We start from the raw sequence: 24,821 nt of genomic DNA on the forward strand, positions 1-24,821 counted from the left end.
ATAGTTTTTTTTGATACACAAAGTTGCTGGTGCCTTGACAACATGTTGATGTAAAAAGCAACAGGCGTGTGCTAGTCACAGATTCATAAGCAGGATGTGTCACAGTCAGTTAACACCATTGCAACACTGCCCTTCCCAGTTTAGAGATTTTCTTTTTAAAAATTATTTAATTGTTCGATGTGATCAGTTTCTTTTGAATATGCTTAATAAATTGAAATATCTGCTATAATTAAAAACTTCTGAAATTATAAAATAAACCTTGGTCTTGCTTGACCAGTTCCTACTGCATTGCTGGGTTTTGGTAATACTGGAGCAGCCTTGCCCTGCCTGATGGCTACAACTACCTGCAGGGTGATTCTTCCCATCGCCATTTTCAGCTCTGTCAACAGCCCAATTTCCTTTTCACAAAGTGGTTTGTTTTCCCCCAGTTTCCAATGGCATTGTTTTTATTGCGGCTTGTTAAGTGAAGTTAATAATGCTGTAGGGGTGTGTTTATCCAATTTAAGAAGATATCGTGAGCACAAGGATGAAACATTAGAAGAGAAAAGACACAAGAGACTGCAGAAGCTGGATTATGGAATAACAGACGAAGCTGCTGGAGGAACTCAGTGGTATGGCAGCATCTATGGAAGGAATTAGCTGTTGTTGCTTTAGATTAAAATCCTGCAACAGGACTGGTGCAGGGTTTCAACCCGATTCATTGACAACTTCCTTCCTCCCATAGTTGCTACTTAACACACCGAGTTCCTCCAGCAGATTGTTTGTTGCATTAAAAAAGTGGGAACAAATACATAGAGTAGAACAATCAAAAACAAATAGGTAACCAGGGGCCAGAGGTATTCTAAAACTTCATTTGTTTAAAGACTTAATGGACTGCACAGCTGTCCCACATTTCTATTTACCTCATAGAACAGCCCTTCTGGGAACTGTTGGAAGCACTGAGCACATACAAAACACTGTTCATGGTACAATTCTCCATTGCTGTTCACAATTCTTTCTGCTGGTGCAAAGCCACTTTTGCATCGCTCACACATGGCATTAGCCAGAGCATTTGCCATGTTGCTGTAAAAAAAAAGCGACAAGTTAGATTTAGACTTCAGTATGAGAATCAGTTTTATTATCACCAGCATGTGAAGTGAAATTTGTTAACTTAGCAGCAGCAGTTCAATGCCATACATAATCTAGCGGAGAAAAAATAAATAAAATACTGTATATTAAAAAAGTGAGGTACTGTAGTGTCCAAAGCTTCAAAGTCCATTTAGGAATCGGACGGCAGAAGGGAAGAAGCTGTTCCTGAATCGCTGAGTGTGCACCTTCAGGCTTATGTACCTCCTACCTGATGGTAACAGTGAGAAAATGGCATGCCCTGGGTGCTGAAGGTCTTTAATAATGGACATTGACCTTCTGAGGCCCCGCTCCCTGAAGATGTTCTGGGTACTTTGTAGGCTAGTACCCAAGATGGAGCTGACTAGATTTCCAACCTTCTGCAGCTTCTTTTGGTCCTGTGCAGTAGCCCCTCCATACCAGACAGTGAAGCAGTCTGTCAGAATGCTCTTCACAGTACAACTATAGAAGTTTTTGAGCGTATTTGCTGACATGCTAAATCGCTTCAAACTCCTGATAAAGTAAAGCCGCTGTCTTGGCTTCTTTATCACTACATCAATATGCTGGGACCAGGTTAGATCTTCAGAGATCTTGACACCCAGGAACTTGAAGCTGCTCACTCTCTCTATATGGTACAATACTACTTTCATCAACAATTAGAGCAGTTCTTAACATAAATCATCCAACTATGTTAAACATCCCATACTTCTGAAATAAAGCCATGTGATATAGAGAAATGGCAATTTAATGGGAGAGTAACTAACAATGTGGGTGGCTTCATGCATTCTTACCAAATCTGTCACAGAAACACTAGCAAAGACAGACCAGGTAAATTTTGATTATTAACCATCTAGTCATTAAATACTTGCAGAGAACCACAGATTTATTAAGAACAATTACACATAACACACAGGAGATGCCAAATTGTTTTTGTAATGTTCATTTAATGAAATTCAGATGGGTTCCATTTCAGGAGTTCTATGCCATATTTTCCATTCTACAGTAGGCATCAGAAGTGCCCAACACTTGAAGATGGTTTAAAAAAAAAGAATAAAATTCTATCATCCTTCTTCCATGGTGGAAAAGGTTGATGAAATCCTAACCATGCTGATAAAAGAGACATAATGAAGTACACCATTTTTAGACATCTAGCATTAAGCATGTCCATTCAATCCATGTTATTTAAAAATGAAATATCACATAATAAAGAATAAATCCAATCTTACAGAAAAGACAAATCAATATTATATAATTCAGTATTTATTGTAGTGCAAAAAGAAACTACTGCAGATGACAGGAATCTAAAATAAAAATAGAAAAATGCTGTGACGAGAAAGAATCAATGTGTTAGTTGAATGATCTTTTATTAGATCTGCTTTTATCACTGTTATAATTCAGTTAATATTGGCTACAAAGCTATTAAATTAGTAATTACTTGTTCAAAATTGTGGAGTTCCAGTAATGTGTTAATGGTTTAATTACTGACCAAAGTATGGCAACAGTATTACAGCCTCCAGTTAGTGATGAATTCCCAAATTCAACTCCCATTTTCAGACCCTTCCTTGAAAGTGCTGCACAAACTGTTCTTACTCTTAATACAAAAAGGCCCTAGATCTTTTTGATAGAAGCTTAAAGTATTTGGAAACTCAGAAATTACATTGGCAATGGCTTTAATTTCAGGATCGTTATCACCATCTCAACAACAAGAGTAAATGGGATACTTGGAAAAGATTCAAAATTCCAATCTTTCAACAAACTGCATTTCCTCATTTACATGCAAATTCAAAAACCTTCTAAATACAGCACCAAACACATTATCTTCCAGGCCACGAATTAGGACTTGAAATGTGTTTGGGTACACTCTTGGAAAGTAATATATTAGTTAGGGTGTTCATTTCAAGACAAGCTGAACAACTATATCAGACTTATTTATAGCAAATTTAACAGGTCACACAGAACAATTGATAGCATGTTCCAGTTTGTTACTGCACTAAAGTATTAAGTTCTTCACTGTTAAAATAACAATATAATGTTCTGCGAGAATTAAATATCACAGTTGTAAGATGTTAATAACATTTTAGTACTGCCAAAAGTAAACTCAAATCAGAGTACAAGGAAAAACAACTTACAATTTAGCATAAAAATCACAGAATTCCTTATATATATTTGTATCACTGCGTCTTCTCTGTGACTTGGACACAGCTTTCTCACTTTCGTTGCTTTCAACACTTTCTGAGCCACCATTGATAGCTGTCTGAAGGAGTTCTTGTGGAATTGTAAAGGCCATTGTATTTTCTCGGAAATTCATCGTATATTGTTAAAAAGATTCAAAGATTAATATCCCCTATGAAGTTAAAGACAATCTGAGCAGAGGCTGCACGAGTCACAGAGTTCTCTGGTAGTTATTGTAACATGCTCTTCGAAGACTGTAAATTTCTTCCAACCCTTAAGAGAGAAGCCAGCATAACCTTCTGTGGGTATGTTGCAGCTTCAAATTAAGAGTTCAGCCAAGAGAAAGGTCAGAATGATGTGATGCATGGGATTGCATAGCAATGACATGAGGTAGCATTGCTAGGTTTGGGAATACTGTTTCAACATCTGAGAATTGATTGTTAAATTCATTTTGCATCTTCATTAGATCATACAAATGTCAAAAAAAAGTAGAGGGGAAAAAAGATTTTTAGATTCTCTTGGACTTAAAACATTTCTGGACATGAATATAATCTTGAATTGCACTAAAAGTGCAGTAAATTAAATGCAGCCCATAACTCCACCTTTCCAGATAACATTTCTTCTGAAAACAAATTCTATTACATGTTTATAATCATAATGGTTCAAATCTGAAATCGTTTACATCATTTTTGAATTATTTAACATTTTAATGTTAATTTGGGGTCGACAGAATTCAGAACACAATTAAATCTTTTCTAATAAGTTACAGGTATTATTTTTGTATGGAAAATAGTAACTTAGCTACTATATGCAACTTTATGAATAGTATTAACAGACAATATTAAAATTCATTTGGAATAATAAACATTTTCACTCATGTACATTTCCAAACAAAAAAAAACTTCACACTAATAAAGCTCCTTTCAAATCAACTGTAATGCTCATCAGTTAAAACTAAGAATATTTGGCTTCCAAATTGTCTTTTCATGGATTTACAAGTTTGACTGGGAAAACGTAAACAGTAAACCAGATTAGTTGCAGTGCTTTTGAATATTTCCTTTTCTTCTTCCACAAATAGGCATGCAGGGCAGTCACATTTCCAAACTAGGAGCTCAGCAACAACAGCTGCTTAAAATGGTTTAATTTGAAATAACTCAGCTTATTGGCCCATTTTAAAAAGAGGATATTTACAGATGAGGCATCATAATCGCATCAACCAGAATCAAATTACCATGCAATACTAATCCAAAGATTTGCTCCTGCGAATGAGTATTCAAATCGAAGTTATTCCTTACAATAGACACAGAAATTTAATAGGCAACCACCAAAGAATTATAGGTAGAATTACAGCATTATTAGATTCATTACACAACAGCCAAACAACTTTTACTTTTAATGCAAACCCAGGTAACAAACAAAATGAGACCTCAAAAGCCTATCAAGGGATTTATGGTATGTTGAAAATGAAGTGTTTTTAACCCTTCACTAACAGCTCATTTGTTGCATTCATCTGCAAAACCTTGCCACGTGAAATTCTGTTGCTACCTTTTTCTGCATTAGGGGAGTAACTAAACTTTACGGACTGAAAGGGGGTTTGAGGCAGCCTGTGGTTATGAAGAACTGTATAACCTATGGAGTGAAAAGCTCTATTTTCCATTAAACAAAGCCCATCCCCACATTCAGTCATACGTAACTGTGTGACCAGTTAGTGACTCATGTAGGAATTATGAAATAAGCAACTGTCGATGACTATACAGCAAAGCAGCAAATTAGTTGACACAGGAATGGCAGCAACAATGTCTGGCTACTTGTATTCAAGAAATAACATGAACAGAATGCAAATTGATCTTGATAATCAGAAATTACAAATAATGACTCTTCACCAGGAAGAACCAAACAACTCCATGTTTAAGTAATTTTATTATCATGGTAACATTATATGCCAGTCACAAGGCACACAATCAAATTGAGATTGATAACTCTCCTAGTGTGCAATAGGACATTTTGCTAGCTTAGAGAGAGAATAAGAAAGGAATTGTTGGTAAGAAGTCACCTTGTCTATAGTTGATACTAAATGATTTCAGCATACTAAATGGACATTTTTATCAACCGGTCCTCACAGCATATAAAGTTTGCAACTATTTTTGTTTAATACCACGTCTGCATTACAACATCAGATCTATATTCTGGTGTTGCATTACTCATGGGGGGAAAATTATCTCATATCCTTTCTCATCCAAAAACTCATTAAAAACTACTTCTTCCCAACCACTGCTTCTCTCCTGCAAAGCTCAACAATTCTCTCTGGTATGAAGCTGCAGCAGAGGCAAGAGTAACCTGACAGGGAAATCATCCATCAATAGTCCAGATTTAGGTTATAGAAATGGAAAATGGACACTGTTGTAATGTGAGTATTATTAAAAGTAAGTTAATACTAGTCAGGAAGCTGCTGGTAGCCAGAGGCGGGATCCGGGGTTGGCGGGGACTTTACTTCCGCTCTTTTTACTCCCCGTATGCATTGTATATAGTTCCTCCACCCAGGCCGCACGAGGTACTGGAAGCCCGGGTATTGTAAATATCATTTGCCGTCCCAGATAAAGATGCTCTTTTGGCCATCAAGTTGTCGAGTGGTCTTTTTGTAAAATAGGAGTTACCACATATTTTTGGCGACAAGGCAAACTGGTTTTGTGGACGGGTCGGCCCCATTTTCGATCAGGAGCTGCGAGCGGGTGAGGAGCCTCGTGTTCAGATGACTGCGTTTGGAACAGTTGGTGTGTTTGACGAACAAGACAAGGAGTGGCCGGAGTATGAAGAAAGGTTGGGCACTTTTTCTGTGCTAATGGAATTACTGAGGAGGCTAAGAAGTGCTCTATTCTCCTGAGCGTGTGTGGGGCAAGGACATACAAGCTGATACGGAACTTAGCTACGCCGCGGAAACCGAGAGAAATTCCACCCGACGAACTGGTCAAGCTCGTGGGGAACCACCACAATCCGAAGCCTTCGGTGATAGTCCAACGGTTCAAGTTTCACAGCCCTGTCCGGAAGCCAGGTCAGTTTGTGGGTGATTTTGTGGCTGAGCTTCGGCAGCTGTCGGAGCATTGTGATTTCGGAGCCGTGTTGGATGCCATGCTCTGTGACAGATTAGTATGCGGCATTAATAATGCTGCCATACAACGCCACTTGTTGGGGGAAACCCCACCATTGACTTTCAAGACAGCCCTAGAGATTGCTCAAGGCGTGGAGTTGGCTGCTGATAATGCCAGGGGTATACAGAAAGGATATGGGGGGTTGCAGTCGGTGGCAATGCTCCAAGTCAGGAGGGAGGCTGGTAGACAGGGACAGTGGGTGGAATGTTTTCGGTGTGGAGGAACGCACTATGCAAATGTTTATAAATTCAAAGATACTGTCTGCCATGCTTGTAGCAAGAAGGGACATTTAGCTAAAAGGTGCAGGAGCTTAAAGGGTAAGGTTAAGCCTGGGCAGGGGAAAGCTCAACAGGCTCAGGCAGCCACACACCACCTAGGAGAAGCAGACGGAGAGGCAGTGTGTGTCTACAACATGTTTGGGGTGGAAATGGATGAGGAACCACCTGAACCATATTATGCCACAGTCACTGTCAAGGGAAAGGACATTAAGTTCGAGATTGATTCAGGGACTACTGCATCGGTCGTTAGTGAAGAGACCTACAGGAGGACATGGGGATCCAACCTGCCTCCCATCAGACCATCTAAGCTCCAACTCAGGACCTATACGGGGCAGCCCATACCTCATTTAGGGGTGTTATATGAAGCCAGGCTGTTGATAGCTAAGGGCAGTGGGCCCAGTCTTCTGGGCCGCAATGGCTTCGCAAAATCCGTCTCAACTGGCATGAAATTAAGTATGCACACACGATGGAGGACATTCTGCAGCAGTATAGTGACGTTTTCAGGGACGAGCTGGGCACACTGAAGGGTGTGGCATTGAAACTCCATGTCGACCCTGAGGCCACACCACGTTTTTTTAAGCCCAGGTCAGTGCCCTTTGCCATGAAAGGCAAAGTCGAGGAGGAGCTGGTACGTTTACAGGGGCTGGGCATCATTGAGTCTGTCCAGTTTTCAAGGTGGGCGGCTCCCATTGTTCCAGTTTTGAAGGCAGATAAAATGGTGAAGATATGTGGGGACTACAAGTTTACGGTGAATCAGGTCTCTGAGCTGGAGGAGTACCCACTGCCACGGGTGGATGACCTGTTTGCGACCCTGTCAGGGGGTAAACTGTTCACAAAGCTGGACGTGAGCCACGCCTACCAACAGCTGCTGCTCGATGAGGATTCAAAGGAGTACGTCACAATCAATACACACAAGGGATTATTCAAATACAATCGCCTGGTGTTTGGAGTGGCATCTAGCTCTGCCATTTTCCAAAGGACAATGGACTCTTTGCTGCAGGGGATTCCACACGTAGCAGTGTATCTTGAAGATACTTTGACCACGGGAGCCATGGAGGGGGAGCATCTGGCTAACTCAGAACAGGTGCTGAAGAGACTTTCACGTTTGCTGTTTAAATACTGCCTCACGCCACAGACTGTACGCACTCCAGCAGAGATGCTGATGGGGCGTAGGCCTAAGTCAAGATTGGACCTGCTGCACTCGGACATGAAGGCAAAAGTGGAGAGAAAGCAGGAAAAGCAGAAGGAGGGACATGATCAACATGCGTGAGACAGACAGTTAGAACCGGATGACAATGTCTATGTGAGAAACAATCAGCAATGGCTACCTGGTGTTATTCTTAAGCAGAGTGGTCAGGTCTCCTATGTTGTTAAGCTGACTGATGGGCGTGTTTACCATGCGTCATGATTCCGGCTCAGAGGTAGACAGTTCCATGGAGTTTCCAATGGTGAGACAGACTACTGGGAAAGCATGTCCACCAGTGACTTTGCTGGAGGGAGACACACTGGCAGAGGGGGCAGAGTCCCCTGAAGAGGATGGACATTCTCACACGGACACACAGACCCCTCTCGTGTCCCCAACACTAGATCCACCCAAAACATCCTCACCAGCGGTGCCTGCTGGGTCACCGGGGGTAGTGCGTAGATCGCAGCGCCCTCACAAACCTCCTGACAGACTGAATCTTTGATTGGATAGTTTCTTTTGTTGTTAGATTGAATGTTGAATTTGCCATGTTTTTTAGGTGTTTTTGTATTGGTAACCTGTTGCTAATGATACCAGTGTTTTTATTTCCCAGTTCTATATTTGGGGAATGTTGGATTTTAAAAGGGGGAGAAGTGTTGTAATGTGAGTATTATTAAAAGTAAGTTAACACTAATCGGGGAGCTGTTGGTAGCCAGAGGCGGGATCCGGGGATGGCGGGGTCTTTACTTCCGCTCTTTTTACTCTCAGTATGCATTGTATATAGTTCCCCCACCCAGCCCGCACGAGGTACCTGGAAGCCTCTGTAATGTAAATATCATTTGCCGTCCCCGATAAAGATGCTCTTTTGGCTATCAAGTTGTCGAGTGGTCTTTTTGTAAAGTAGAAGTTACCACAGACACCCATTAGAGAGCATCCTTAAGTGAACAAATGGCAGTTTAAACTTAAGAACCAGGATACGATTCCAGGAAATTCTTGAAATACTTGGAAAGGCAAGGACCGGTTAGGAATATTCAACATGGCTCTGTGTATGGGAAATCAAGTCTCACAAGTCTGACTGAGGTGACCACGAGAATTGAGAAGGTCAGTGTAGTAGATATTGGCTCCATGGACTTTAGCAAGACTTTTGACAGACCCGCAGGCTGGAAGGTCAGATCATATGAGATCCAGGGTGAACCAGCCAATCCGATACAAAATTGACTTGGTAATAATAGATCACGGCACTAGAGGATTGTTCTACAGATCGGAGGCCTCACTGTGCCTCAGAGATTGATGTTGAGTTCCTTGTTGTTCATCATCTACGTGGATGATTTGTACAGGAATAATGTTGGCACCGTTGGGGAATTTGTGGAACAGAGGCAACCAGAATTGCTGGTATAGTGGGCAGTGATAAAGGCTGTCTAAGATAACAACAGATCTAAATCAATTGGGAAAGCAAGCCAAGAAACAGCAAGTTGATTTCACCTGGACCAGTGTGAAGTGTTACATTTCTGGCAAGTTAAAGGGCGGAGCTTAGGATGATGGCACCTAACGGTGACTCCTTTGCTTGCATCTTCAAAAATAGCTCTATTTCCATCTTTACTATCTCTATTTTTCCCTTTCAGGGTTCTTTTGAAGACCCTGACCTGGAGTTACACACTGAATTTGGCTCTTTGCAGGAATGGGACCTGCTCACGATTGCTGCTATTCGACACACCAAGGACATGCCTAGAAGATGAGTGTGCCTTCAGGGTTCCGGGATTTCGCGGCTCTGGAGACTGGCGGACTCGAGGTCGGTGCCTCTGCAGGAAACTGGTGTGTTGAGGAAGACAGAGGTCAAAAGCAGCAAGCTGTCTGTGTGCCCAGAGACCCGAGTTCTTTGGGCACAGAGCTGGGAAGAATCAACACAACAGACTTTTAATATCGTAAATCAGTGAGTTGTTTGTTATGTCTTCCCTCTTGCTGTGAAACAGGGACACCTCTTTTTCCTTTATTGGGGGAGAGAGAGAGCCTGTGGTATGTTGAATTACCAGGTGAACGAGTAGTCTTCGGGGTACTGCAAGTTTGTGTCTTTACTGATGCTTTGCTACACGTTTGAGTGCGCAGTGGGGGGCGCCAATGCTTTTTTTGCTGGTGGGGGAAGGGGGGATCATTACTTTGCTACTGCTTATGTGTGGGTGGGAGGAGCTGGGGGGGTATGGAATTGTAACATTTTATGGTTATTCATTCTTTGGGGAACTCCTCTGTTTTTGTGGACGGTTGTGAAGAAAAATAATTTCAGGATGCATATTGTATACATTTCTCTGATATTAAATGTACCTTTGAAGTTGAACCTAGGCTGGACTTGCATAGAAAACAACAAGGCCCTGGAGAATGCTGTATAACAGAGAGAACAAATCCATAGTTTGTTAAAAGTAGAAACACAGACAGACTGGGTGGTAATGGAAGTGCTTGGCACATTTGCCTTTGAGTCCAAGGGCATTTCGTACAAAAGCTGGGATGTCATGCTACAGCTATACAAGACGTTAGTGAGGCCACATTTGGAATTCTGCAATTCTGGTTGACTAGCTGGAGGAAGAAAGTCATTAGAGGATTTACTCAGACTAGAGGGTTTGAGTTATAAGCAGAGACGACAAAGGGCTGGGGACTTCTTTCCCTCGGAGTGCAGATAAGGTGGACAGCCACAATCATTTTCCAAATATACATATGGCAGTCTAAAAGTTTAGTGATTTAGGGTGAGGGGGTAAGATTTAATGAAGATCCAAGGGGAAGGCCCCCCCCCCACACATACACACTTGCAGAAAGTGGTGAGTATATAAGATGAGCTGCCAGAGGAAATGGTAGATTGGGGTACCATTATGTTAAAAAAAAACACTATCACATGTGTACATGGATAGGAACAGTTTAGGCAGGGTACGGAAATAGAACTAGCTGAAGTAGGCAACTTGAGCAGCATGGATAGGTTGTGCCAACAGGGCCTGTTTTCATGCTGTATAATTCAATGACTCTGCTTCCATCTCCTGGTTTTTCATTCATTGCTCTTCCCAGCACAGACAAGTTTTTATGAATCAACATTGAAATCTGGAAATTTTTACAAACCACAAACAAAAGAAAATCTGCAGATGCTGGAAATCCAAGCAACATACACAAAATGCTGGTGGAACTGAGCAGGCCAGGCATCATCTATAGAAAAGAGTACAGTTGATGTTTTGGGCTGAGACCCTTCAACAGGACTCAAGGATTTTTATGAACCGAGGCTTTGGAAAATGCAGTAATCCCAATATCAAATGCAATACCAATTATAGTTAATTCTTTGCCCAAATGTGGGTATTTTTGTAATACTGGACTTTAGAACCATAGAACATTACAGCACAGAAACAGGCCTTTTGGCCCTTCTTGACTGTGCCGAACCATTTTTCTGCCTAGTCCCACTGACCTGCACCTGGACCATAATGTTCCCTTTAAACTTTTCCCCTTTCACCCTTAACCCTTGTCCTCTGGTTTTTTTCTCCCCTAACCTCAGTGGAAAACGCCTGCTTGCATTCACTCTATCTATACCCATCATAATTTTATATACCTCTATCAAATCTCCCCTCATTCTTCTATGCTCCAGGTAATAAAGTCCTAACCTATTCAACCTTTCTCTGTAACTCAGTTTCTCAAGTCCCAGCAACATCCTTGTAAACCTTCTCTGCACTCTTTCAACCTTATTAATATCCTTATTACTGTTTGTTAAAGTTGCCCACTAGCATTCTATTAAATCTTTGACCTGAAATATTAAAAATGTTTCTCTTTCCACTGATGCTGTCCGGCTTGCCGAGTCTTTTCTAGCATTTCCTGTTTTGGTGCTTTACATCAGTTTTGCCCCATTTCTCCATTGTCAAATATGACCTTCGAGTCTTCCTGTCGAACTTGCTTACATGTGTGAGAAACACAGACACTTCCATCACTGAGATGAGTTGCATCTATTCTACTACTCTTACTCACCAAGTCATACCTTTCCTCCAACTTTATGTTTGTGTCTTTCCAACCATGCCTTGGCCCTTATCAAATGAGCCGATTTGAAACCTGCAAGTAGGGCGCATTTACTCCCTCTGCCACTTAAGACATGTCATCATCTCCTTTCAAACTTAGTGAGATAATTTTACTATATACATTTACAGCCAAAACACATTCAAGTCCTTCCCAGCTTAAACTCCCAACTTATGTACAGCTTTTAAGGATGAGCATTTGGGAGACCACTAGTATGGATTTGTTGGCTGCTGTGAGGCTGCAGGCATCTTCTGCTGTCAGGGAACTAGACTCTCAGCATCATTTCTGATTTGAAAACTGTTCAGGTTATTTACAATACACAGGTACGCATAATTACTGTAAAATTATCTATATCAATCAACTTGCTTCACATTCCCACATCATCTCTGGAGAATTCATTCCTGATCTCTTTCTTTCCTTACTTCTCACAGAAGGAATCTACGCATCAGCCTCCATAAGTGCATTAATAACAGTAGGCTCTACCACCTCTCTCAACCTGCATGTCAGTGTTGTCAGACTATATGGGTGATTCAATTCTACTCTAATTGTACAAAAGGATCATTAGAAACTTAAAACCAGGTAGCATTGTATTTAGTCATCAAGATTAATCACTGGGCAAGAAATTCAACTGCAAGCATTAGGTTTGGAATCTCATTTCATTACATAACAATTGAATTCTCCATTGAATGCTCATACTGTATTAACTTCAAGTCACCCTGGGACGAAATAATTTGTAAAGACCTGCAGTATGCACCTCACACATTAAGAACATACAGTACTACTTCTTTGCATAGCCACATAATTTTAACAAAGCCTGGCAGTGTGCCACACAGCTGGTATATCAGCTAAAATTTAACATTCAACAAGAAAGCTCCACATGCACATCAAGAAGCTGGTACTGAAGTGTGTGGAAGTACAATTTAAATTCCTGAGAACCACTTTGAAAAGTCAAGAACACAGTTTACATACAATTACTGACTACAAAATACGAAATGTGGATGCAGTGAACAGCTTTCTATTGTGTTTTTTTAAAAAGCTGTAGACTTTATGAAAATCTAAAATGGCCCCAAAAGCATGCTGCTTGCCAGCACCTTCTTTTGCAAATGCTGAAAATGATAGCAACAAAATGAAAACTGGGAGGAAAAAAACCGCCGGTGCTGCTAATCCAAAAGAAATATCAGAAAATACCCGAAATGCTCAACAAGTCAGGCAGCACCTGTGGAAAGGTGGATTGGAAAACAGCAAATGTGACATTTGCCACTTTTTCAAAAATGATGTAGGCAAAAGACGGGCAACTATAGGCCAGTTAGCTTAACATCTGTAGTCTGGAAAGTGCTTGAAGCCGTCATTAAGGAAGAAATAGTGAAACATTTAGAAAGGAGCGGTTCCATTAGACAGACGCAGCATGGATTCATTAAGGGCAGGTCCTGTTTGACAAACTTTCTGGAGTTCTTTGAGGACATAATGAGTGCAGTGGATAGAGGGGAACAGGTGGATGTCATATACTTGGATTTCCAGAAGGCGTTTGATAAGGTGCCACACAAGAGACTCATAAATAAGATACAGATGCATGGAGTCAGAGGAAGTGTATTGGCATGGACAGTGGATTGATTAAATGATAGAAGGCAGAGAGTTGGTATAAATGGGTGTTTCTCCGGTTGGCAGTCAATGGTGAGTGGGGTGCCACAGGGGTCGGTGCTGGGCCTGCAGCTGTTTACCATTTACATTGATGATTTGGAAGAGGGGACTGAGTAAGATTTGAAAATTTGCTGATGACACAAAATTGAGTGGAAAAGCACATTGTACAGAGGATGTGGAGAGTCTGCACAGGGATATAGATAGGTTAAGTGAGTGGGCCAAGGTCCGGAAGATGGAATACAACGTTGGTAAATGCGAGATCATCCACTTTGGAAGAAATAATAGAAGAGCTGATAATTATGTAAATGGTGAAAGATTGCAACATGCTGTTGTGCAGAGGGACTTGGGAGTGCAATAGAAGGCAAACAGAATGTTGGCCTTCATTGCTAGAGGGATTGAATTCAAGAGCAGGGAGGTTATGCTGCAACTATACGGGGTACTGGTGAGGCTGCACCTGGAGTACTGTGTGCAGTTCTGGTCTCCATACTTGAGGAAGGATACTGACTTTGGAGAGTGCAGAGGAGGTTCACCAGGTTGATTCCAGAGATGAAGGGGTTAATCTACGAGGAGAGATTGAGTCGCCAGGAACCATACTCTCCGGAATTCAGAAGAGTGAGAGCGGATCTTATAGAAACACAAAATTTTGAAAGGGGTAGATAAGATAGAAGTAGGAAAGTTGTTTCCATTGGTAGGTGAGACTAGAATTAGGGGACATTGCCTCAAGATTCAGGGGAGAAGATTTAGGACAGAGATGAGGAGAAACTATTTTTCCAGAGAGTGGTGAATCTGTGGAATTCTCTGCCCAGGGAAGCAGTTGAGGCTTCTTCACTAAATATATTTATGATACAGTTAGATAGATTTTTACATAGTAGGGGAATTAAGGATTATGGGGAAAAGGCAGGTAAATGGAGCGGAGTTTACTGACAGATCAGCCATGATCTTATTGAATGGTGGGGCAGGCTCGATGGGCCAGATGGCCTACTCCTGCTCCTATTTCTTACGTTCTTATAAAAAAAATGGTTGATGTTTTAGGTCATTCTGACAAAGGAGCTTCAATCGGATACATCCAACAGGAATGAGCTCACTATGTCTGTGACAATCATATTGCCAATTTAAGTTGCATATCTGCCTGCACATGGTCCCTATCCCTCCATTCTGTTCATGCACCTATCTAGATTCCTGTAAAACAAAGTCTATTAAATCTGCTTCTACTTCCTCCCTGGCAGCATATTCCAGACACCTACTACTCTGCATAAAAACTTGCTTGATACATTTCCTTTCAACTTTCCCCTCTCACCTTAAAGCTACTCTCTCCAATACTTGACATTGCCCCTCCCAGGAATAAAACTCCTTGTACTCCATCTATGACACTCTTGGTCAGGTCATTCCAGAGAAAACAATCCAAGTTTATTCAACCTCTCCTTGCGCTCAAAGCTCTCTAATCCAGGCATCACTCCAGCGAACAACTCATACGCCCTCTACAAAACCTACTTCACGTACTAACTCCTTTTCATCCACTCACATACTTCCAATAGAATCCATTGCCAAGCATTTACAGCATATTCAGTTTTTATTTTATTTTAGGTTATAAACCTGTTACATATGAACATTAAACATGAGAAATGTGGTCCTTTTTCCACTGGCCATTTATCAGCCTTTTAAAATGGAGGAAGTTAATCATTATCCCAATTCATAACTGATAGCAGTTCTTGCCCAACATTCAGATCTAGGGCGACATCAGCGTCTTCCACTCCATAGACTGCTTACAGAACGAAAGCAATATTATTGACACACTAAAGCAGCAATGGCAAACGACCCGAGTTGCATTTTAATAATGAGATTTTGAACTCTCAAGTGGAAGTGGGCATAACCCACATCTTCAGAACAGAATCCAAAACTAGATCAAGATGTGTGAGTACATCCAGCATACTTTTCCCAAAAACTCCATTCCACGACAACTAGTTGTCACAGAGAAAAACTAAAACTTAGTTCTAAGAGAAGTTCCCCTAGCTGTGGTGATAATCAGACTGTTGCCGACAAAATAACTACCTTTGAAAAGGAGAGCAATTCATGCTGGGAATTCTACAGCCCCGTCTACTGCAATATTTAAAGCAGCAACTACAGCCTAAGGAGTTTGCTTTGTAAAGATGATATTTATACAATTTGAGAAAAAACACATGTACATGCTATAACTTGTTTTAATTCAAAATTGCACAGTACAAGGTCTTGGACCAATGACTTTAGTTGAAAGATAGAAGATTCATGGCCTCAGATCTTTAGGTACAAGGTAGTGGAAGTAACATGATAGAAGCACAAGGAATTCTGCGCATACTGGAGATCAAGAGCAACACAAACAAGATGTTGGAGGAACTCAGCAGCTTAGGCAGCATCAATGGAAATAAATAAACAGTCATCATTTCAGGCCATGACCCTTCATCTGGTCTGGAAAAGGGGAAGAAGATGGAATAAGGAGGGAAATGAGAAGGAAAGAAGGTGGGACAAGGAGAGAAATATGCCAATATTATATTAAGTTTGAAAGAGATGCAGTCAATCTAAACATCGAAACATGAAGGCAGGAGTAGCAGGCTCACTTTAGATTGGGGAAGGATATTAAAAATATATGACAAGAGAAAAGAAGGTATACAGAAGGTACTGGAGGAAAAGGGAGAGACAGAAAATACAGGCAACTAACTCTGTGTTGAAAAGAAGCAACCAGTACCAGAATCTGAGAATGAACACTCATACCCCCGCCTCTCTCAGCAAGGGCCATAGCAAGTGCCACCTCCCAAATACTCTGTGATATTGGTACCTGCCAGTGTCCCCCCTACAGTCAGAGGCTCCCAAAAGCATTACAGGAATCACGGGGGGGGGGGGGGGGTGGAGGAGTGCAGAAGGGGGTGCCATTTCACTAAAAGAAGGTTTGATAGCAGACCATACTAGATCTCGTGATCTTAGTGAGGGCTAGCACTTATGAGCTGTTAATGAGTCTGTGATACCAGCCCATCTGGTAGCTCGCAATCCAGCCACAATCTTTAGTCGTATTCCAGCCAACACCATGTATCATATGATAGTCACCACCATGTAGAGCAGTTTTCGCCATCCCAATCCAACCAAACTCCCAATATTTGTTCACTTTCACCCAACAAGGCAAATGGTATTCTTGGACCTGCCTCCCAGAGGAACATACATGTTCTCTCAAGCTCTGCATGTGCATCTGTCAGACATTGCTGGACGGTATGGCTCATTGGGAATGGCCTGTGGGTGGGTTGCTGGGCTGGAAGAGCCCGTAGGTGGCTTGTTGAGCGGATGAATTGCTGGGTGAATGGATAGATGGGCAGGTAAACAAAAACGTGGCATGTGCTAGGATTCTCAACCATGGAATGATCTGCCACAAACACAGCCGTATCTGCCACTACCAGGCCCTTACCCTGGAGTCCATTTGTGCTTCTCCAAAAGGACTTTGAATACAGTTACCAAAAAGTATTAGTTACAACTACGTACTAGCTATTGTATGTTTTTTTTTCCCTTGATGGGTAGAAACCCCATTCAACTTGTAGAAATGCTGCTGTAACAGTTGCTAAACTTTTATTACAAGAATTTATTCCTAATTTGGGATCCCTAAGATAAAGTACCAATGGCCCATATTTTACTGGCAAAGTGACACGAGCTTTGCAATGTAAACATCATTTCACTTGCCCATACACCCACAATCAATTGAGGAACTGAATGTAGTCCTAGAAAAACAGATTGGATAACTTTTGTGAGAAAACTGGATTAAAGTGGCCAGAAATGCTCCCACTGGCTCTCACAATAACTCACTACACTCTGAACTATGCAACAGAACAATCTCAGCACGGGATAGTGTTGGGATGTTCCATGTGCTCACCATCTGCACTCCTCCTCCATCTGTCAAACAGACAGACATCTAACGGAGGCCCCGCTAGCTCAAATCCCTGCTGAGGGTGGGGGTGGTGTTTGGGGCAACTCCATAGTAAAGTTGCCACTGGAGGCTTTGTTTCTACTAGTTGTAGTTTTGAGGTCACTCTACTTAGTAATGGCTCGAAGAACAGACATTTCTATCATGTCCAGCAACCAACCACCCCGGATGGAGTTCCATGAACAATGTTACTGAAACTTAGCCTAAGGTCACGGTGCTTTTCCCAGAACAAAACAGAGGAATATATAAGCTGCAGCATAGCAAGGGTTAATACAGTGTGGAAGAATAAACTCCTTTGATGGCATGAAATGCAAAGGACATGAACAGACAGGGCAGGATAAAGATGCAAATGAAGTACACACTATTGGACAATGACTCTACAAAAATTAATCTATTGTTGGCCTTCTCGTAGAGTCTTTATTGGTTATTAATTCTTGTAAGAATGTACCATGTTTGGTAATTTTAATCTATGTACACAAATTAGATATTAGAAAGTGCACAAGACTTCAATTAGTCAATATTTGCATAATATTGACAATTCTGAGCAGAAGTTTTAGAACATTTCAGTGGCAGAGGCAGGACTGTGCACAGGTAAATAAAGTGAGATTGGGAAACAAATGCTAATTGTCAGAGTGCAACGACGAAAGGAAATGACCAAGGTTTGCATGTGGAAAAAGAGCACTTAGGTTTCGCCCCTCTTTTCACCGGGGGTTAAGTATGAAATGAAGGGAAAATGTTTTCTCCTTCAACCTAAAAATGGCATTTTGTGTTTGATAAACCTAACTTCAAGCTTTGAAAAAATCAGTTAACTGAGGGTATGTATCAATTTTAAACTTCATCAAGCAGCTCCATTCTTTTATGTAGTGCCGAATGACATGAAAATAACGTGGAAAAAGGTACAGTTTGGTTTGGTTTCATAATGGCTAATGCAGGAGCCACATTAAATGGCCACTATCTGCTTTATAAGTTTAAAACTAATAGAGATGTATAGACCTCTCCCCACCACTTCACTTAATCTATACAAAAAATAATTAATGAATTAAAAATAGAAAACAATGGAAGTACACAGCAGGTCAGGCAGTGCCTGTGTAAAAAACAGCTAATGTTTCAGACACTTGATTGTTGAAGACCCTTCGTTTGAAATGAAATGTTTACTTTCTTTTTCATTAGGAATGAAAATAGGAATGCATATCACAAATACAATTAAGACTCTCAAATCAAGTCTTTTACCTTTGTAAATACCATCTTCAGTGTAAAAGCTCGTCTCATTCTCAAAGTAGTTTTAATTTTGATATGTTGTGTGTGTTAACAAAACAAAGTGATTTACATTTTTGGGCAGGAACAAAAATCTACAAATTTACAGAAGTTATAAAAGATGCAGAAAAATGTTAAATTAAAAAAGTTATTAGGCATGACCGAGATAAAACATTACCACAATGAGATGGCTAATTGAAGATTGGGAATGCAGTGCCTTGAAAAAGTATTCAGCCCCCACAATTTTCACATTTTACTGTCTAATTTTCTAAATTTAAATGTATTGAAGGAGGATTTTTTGAGCTAATCACATTGTGCACCATGCTAAATCAAAAGAAAAAATCCAAAGCCTGTCACTAAAAGTTTAAGAACAAAATTGTGAGGCCGATAAAGTATTCATCTGCTTTGTAGCTTTCCTTAGGTGCAATGTATTACCTTACCAACTCACCCAAATAGTTGATGTAGTAAACTGGAAGATCATATCACCCATTTCTAATAGATTCATAAAAATACTGTAAATACCTCCTCTCTCTGAAAGGTCCAACAGACCAAATCAAAGTGAAGACAAAAGAGCACTCAAGGCAAATCAGGGAAATGATAAATCTGGGAAAGACCATCTCAAAGGCACTGAACGTAATGGGAGCTCAGTGAAGCCCATCTTGAAAAAGTGGGAAAAACATGAAACCACAGCCTCGGGGATTGTCCCTCTAGACTTAAGTCACCAGAGAAGAATGGCACTCTTAAGATAGGCTACTGTGATGAAACAGTCGGTCTGAGTGAGCTGCAGCTCCAATGGCTGCTATTGGAGATAAAGTTCATGGCTCCACAATCTTGTGGAAGGCCTTGTAGTTGCATGGCCTAAACATTAAGCAGTATGTGTGGCATAAATCTAATACAATGCATCAGCCATCCCCACTGTAACATATGGTGGAGGTAACATCATGCCATGGGGATGCTTTTCAGCAGCAGGGACTGGAAATCTGGTCAGGATTAATTGGAAGATAAATGCTGCTAAATATAGAGAGATCCTGGATAAAAATCTGCTAGTCTCTGCCAGAAAGCTAAAACTGGGGAGGAAGTTCATCTTTCAGCAGGACAACAATCCAAAGGCACCCTGCCAGAGCAACCATGGAGTGGGTACAAACAAAGACAATTGATGTCTTTGAGTGGCCCAGTCAGAGTCCTGACCTGAACCCAATCAAACATCACTGGCAAAACCTCAAGATTGCTGTCCACCGCCGATCCCCAACTAACCTAGCATGACTTGAGCAATTTTGCAAGAAGGGCAAATCTTGCTCCATCATGCTGACTTATCTAAAAGGACTTCTGGATGTAATAGCTATGAGTGGTGGTTCAACTAAGTACTGAGCAAAGGTGGATGAATAGTTTTGAACTACTGACATTTCAGTTTTCAAACTTGTAGTTTATCATGCTCTGCCATTTTCCTCATTTATCTTTTTGGGTTGGGGGACCATTGTGAATAAAGGAGCATGTGATTCACAAGCAAAAATTCTCAGTTAAATTAATCAAAACCCCTGGTCATAATACTCATTTATGTGAACATGGGGTTAGGGGCTGAATAGTTTTCAAGATATTGTAGTTTCAACACAAAATAGTTAAGTTTTTTTAAATTATATCATATAAACATATTTGTGATGTTTAAAAAAGACCCTTCACCTTTTTGCTAACAAAAATGAACCTCCATATGGAGCAAATTCATCAGATTTATTAGCCTTCGGCTTATAGTTCAAACAGTGACCTTCAGCTTTTGCAGAGAAATGAAAACTGCACTCATCATTGTCCCCTCAGGCACATTCCACAAGTCATTTTTTTAAAAACTAAAATCTACACATAAACAGTGACATCTGCAAGTATTGCATTCAGCAACTGATAATGGATAGTCAAAGGAATTTAAATGTGTAAATAGGAACTAAATTAAATAGGATGGTTGAAATGATTTAAAAGACGTTCTTGCATTACACTGAAAGCACTCCTGCTGTCACATCTCTTTCCCTCTCACACAACACAGTGGAGGTAGATAGAACTAAAATATTTTGAGACAATGGAGATCTCAAAAGGCAGAGCCAAAAATGGTAACTGCAATAGAAAATTTAACTTCATTTTACAATTGAGATTTTAGATTGATATTAATTTAAGCATTTTGGTAACATTCTATTCAAATCTACTGACTCTCAAAGATACCCTATCTGTCCTTGTTGCCCAAAAGAACACATATGTTAAGATCCAAATGTTACTTAAAACTTGTATACACCTGCATATGCTTAACAATGAATTTCTATTGATATTGTGCATCTCTGCCCCTCAAGGTAAGAAGACAACCAATTTCAGACTGGCTGCATTAATAAATGCAAGTTAGGAATATAGTTTCTTTCTTTTCAAAAGAAATGCCAGTTGAGGTTAATAATCAACACATACTGTACATACCTTAACTTTGTTGTCTCTAAGCCAGCAGTTCCAAAGCTGTCATGACGCTCTTGCCGTCTTCGATATAGATCAGACTGCGAAAGCTCTTTCAACTGTAGCAAATTCATGTCAGGTATGTGGTGTGTGGTGCAGCTAAAGCAACTACAGCAACTTTCGGGAACTTTTCTGAAAAATACCTGAATTAGTAGCCCAGCCCCACATTTCAGCTGATATTCGTCACAATGCCTACACCTGCAGCAATACTGATATGCAATCTGTTATTGCATTGGTTCCTGACTTTCATATGAACACGCCCTTCTAACAAGGGCACTTAATTTTTTTTCCTGAAACTTGCACAAGCATAGTCATTCTAACCTATGAGTGCATATGCAAGCCATCCGTCATCTGCACACAGAAGAAATCAACAGGATTACAAATTATGACGTGGCCCTATCCAGTGATTTTCTCACATTTTTATTCAAACTCTCTAGTTACAAAAAAAAAGGTCTCCACCTTCAGTACAAGATCTCATCTCCCCACCCCTTGAACAGAGAGGTAAAGGAATGAATGTGTCAGGACTGGCAGATACTTCTGCTGTAAAACTGCCTCCAAAGAAAGAACAGCTTTGCGCAACACTGTGTTGTAACTACAAGTTTTTTTGTGTCCATTTACAGATCTTATTTATGAACAAACCAACTGAATTAATGCAAGGATTGACCACACAAGTCCATACAGGCAAATGCTCCGCTTTGCACAACCATACTTTTGCAAGACATTTAACCCCTAGTTCACAGGGGAGTTTTCACCACCTAGCAGCATTCATTTGGGTTCTGACACGTTAACATTTATGCAGATGTTTAAAGCTGAACACAAACAAAAAATCAATTAGTTTTTCTACTCTTTCTTGATATGGTGAAATGTCCCAAGTTCCTTCACAAACAAGTCTACTATCAAAGAAAATTTTACATAGGAAGTATTGGGCTGAAATTTTTTCAGTGATAGCCCTGGGATCTGACAGGAACTGCTGGCATCCAGGAAGCCCCTGAACATGCAGCGATTGCTACTAAGTCCAGAACTTAGTGAGTGAAAAGTGGCACTGCATCCACCATCACAAAATCTGCCATCAGGAACTTGGCCAGGAGTGTACTCGAACAGTTAAACTTTGGAGATAGTAAAGATAAGTACAAATAAGATATTCACTGCCAGAGGTGTTAAGACAGATGGAGTCAAGTAGTATTTTTGTGGTTAAAATTGGTATTCTGAGCGATGGTGCAGCATGTGCGAAAGGTAACAGATCTCAGAATTAATTGTGAAAGGAACAAAGGGATTATGTTAGTCACCATGAAAGAGAACTTGCAGAATGGGAGTTAAAAAATGTCATGGCTTTGGTTTTCCCGATATGTAGTTGGGGTACATTTGTTCATCCAATACTATGCTGTTCACTGGCATTGAAGCTATGAAGGCAACAACAACTAACCATGAGATCTGGGTGTTTCCAGGATGCATATGGAAACTAAGATGTTTCAACTTACATTGATGAAGGATAACGGAGAAAGATAAGCTATTTGAGGGGGATCAAGGAAAAATGCCATGGAAGAAGCCACTGTGGTTGATGCTCTAGCTATGACTGAAGTGAGAAGAAAGGAACCAGTAGGTGCCATCATAACCAGAAGCTCAGTGTGGGAAGGAGTGGTGGATCATGTGAAAAGCTGCAGAAACATGGAAAAGGGGCAATTACTTTTGTTAAAACTATGAAAGTTGGTATCAGTGGCTTTGACACTCGTGATTTTGTTATTGTGAGAGGTCTGAAAATCTGATTGGAGAGACGCATCAAGCTCCTGGAAACCTGGATGCAAATTTGGGATGCTGCAATAGAGACTGGGAATGCAGAAGGTTAGCATGGACAGAAAGGATCTAATGGACAGTTTTGTTTTGAGGCTGGGTTGATGACAGCAGGTTTGAATGGTAGAGGTTCACTTCATGATAAGCTTTTTTGCAATATCTGCTAACATGGGGACCAGAAAAGAAAGCTTGGTGATCAGCAATTGTGCCTCAGGCATTGAGTAGACAAGACAGCACATATGAAAGAAACTAGAGAAAGATCTAAGTTTGTCAGATTGCTGTATGTGGCTGAAAAAAATACCTGAAAGGGACTAAAAGATAGAAATACAGTACAAGAGAGGGTTATTAGGTGGTCTCAGTATTGAAATGTAAGAGTTTCCATGAAGGTTTAAGGGAGGGGAAAAGCAATTCTTTAGAAGAAAACAGCTAAATTTGGGGGTTACCTTGTACTCCAGGATAACCCTGTTGTAATGAGCTATCTTTGCAGACCAGAGCAGGGTCTGAGAGTGTTTTGTGGATCAAGGTAGTGAATGACTTAACTTCCACTGGATTAAGGAAGCAGAGATGAAACTGCCTTGCAGGAGTGGCTCAGTTGAGTAAGCAATTGTTTGAATAGAAGCTTGGTCATCAAGGTAATGACAGGAGAACTGACTGAACAGACAGCCAGCTGTTGAAAATTCTATGGCGAGGACTGAATCAAAGGACTGTTGCTAAGATTTTGAAAGTGGAATGTTTAGTGAATGTTCCAATCAGATCGTGGCTGCGGTACTGTAAACTTGTGGTGCACAGCACATGGTCACACTCAGGTTTCCACAAGATTAGAGGAGTAACAGGAAGCCAAGAAGTGCTATGGAGAATGGAGCAAAAGGAGAATGATAAAAGTGGAATGGAGAGTGAAGCAGCTAGAATCACAAGTGTGATGATGAGGAAGCAGTAAACTCCCGCAGAAGAAATTATGTTACTTATTTCTTCAAGTTTAACCTATAAGGTCACGTTCCCTCCTTATGAGTAGCAATGAAACTGAACACCTTGAAGTTATACTTTATCTTCTAAAGACTTTAATTTTATTTTTACTGAATTAAGTCAATGATTTATTTGATTGAACTTTATATTAACTTAAAAAGTCATTTTGTCATCAGTGATCAAATCAAATGGAACGCGTGCACCTCAAATTCAGTGTAACCATAACTTCAAGCAAATTTCAACTGAACCTTCATTTAAAAAAGCACAATTATGCAAATGCTGAAAGTATTTAGGAAAACTTGCAGTTGTCCGACAAATTCTTGCAATGATAGATCTGCTGGCATATTAACAACTAGCATTACAAAAATGGAAAGAGATGGCCAATTCCACCGGTAACAATATAATATTTCTTTAGAAAGCTGATATCCTTTATAAAGCAATTGTTCCTGACCGCTGAAAATATTGTGATCAGCTTTGTAACTACTGACCAAAAAACTTAAATATTAATATGGTGGATTTTGGTTAACTGGGTCACCAGGTTATTTGGAACAATCCTTAAATAACAAAAATTAATCAAGAAAATAGCTGGGGTTTTTAAATAGTCTCATTTGCGTTCAAAAGGCAGTGATTTTTGACATTGATACTCGCAAGAAATAAGCAGTAAGACAATTCAGAACTATTTTGCTCATTGTCATTTTAAGCATTCAGGCTTGGAGATACAAAAAACGGCTGGGAATGAAAATGAAACAATTTCACTAATTCAACAAGGTAGGACATAAAGAATTTGAGGGTATCAACAATTTTCTTGAATGTTACAATGTAAATGAAGATATGGAGGATGCAATCATTGA

The 24,821-nt window shown here is 40.4% G+C and overlaps 1 protein-coding gene and 1 long non-coding RNA gene across 4 annotated transcripts in view; one reads left to right on the top strand and one right to left on the bottom strand.

Annotated features, from left to right (window-relative positions):
* LOC132391325 (LIM and senescent cell antigen-like-containing domain protein 1) overlaps nt 1-24,821 on the bottom strand; it is a 96,872-nt gene that overhangs the window by 33,532 nt on the left and 38,519 nt on the right. Inside the window, exons 1-2 of one of the 3 annotated variants that reach the window (XM_059964365.1) lie at nt 21,187-21,440; nt 903-1,062 (exon numbers count right to left, since the gene is read on the bottom strand). In XM_059964365.1, the coding sequence (XP_059820348.1) occupies nt 903-1,062; nt 21,187-21,293 (267 nt within the window). In that variant the 5' untranslated portion in view covers nt 21,294-21,440. Of the gene's footprint in view, nt 1-902; nt 1,063-3,233; nt 3,553-21,186; nt 21,441-24,821 lie in introns of those variants that run through there. The other 2 variants (XM_059964364.1, XM_059964366.1) reach the window with 2 other exon arrangements.
* The window catches only part of LOC132391327 (uncharacterized), a 29,649-nt gene continuing 10,251 nt past the window's right edge, over nt 5,424-24,821 (top strand). Inside the window, exons 1-2 of the long non-coding RNA XR_009511174.1 lie at nt 5,424-5,683; nt 9,506-9,813. This is a non-coding gene — a long non-coding RNA (uncharacterized LOC132391327). The remainder of the gene's footprint in view (nt 5,684-9,505; nt 9,814-24,821) is intronic.

This window comes from Hypanus sabinus, chromosome 3 (assembly GCF_030144855.1).
Source record: "Hypanus sabinus isolate sHypSab1 chromosome 3, sHypSab1.hap1, whole genome shotgun sequence".
Classification (NCBI taxonomy): Eukaryota; Metazoa; Chordata; class Chondrichthyes; order Myliobatiformes; family Dasyatidae; genus Hypanus; species Hypanus sabinus.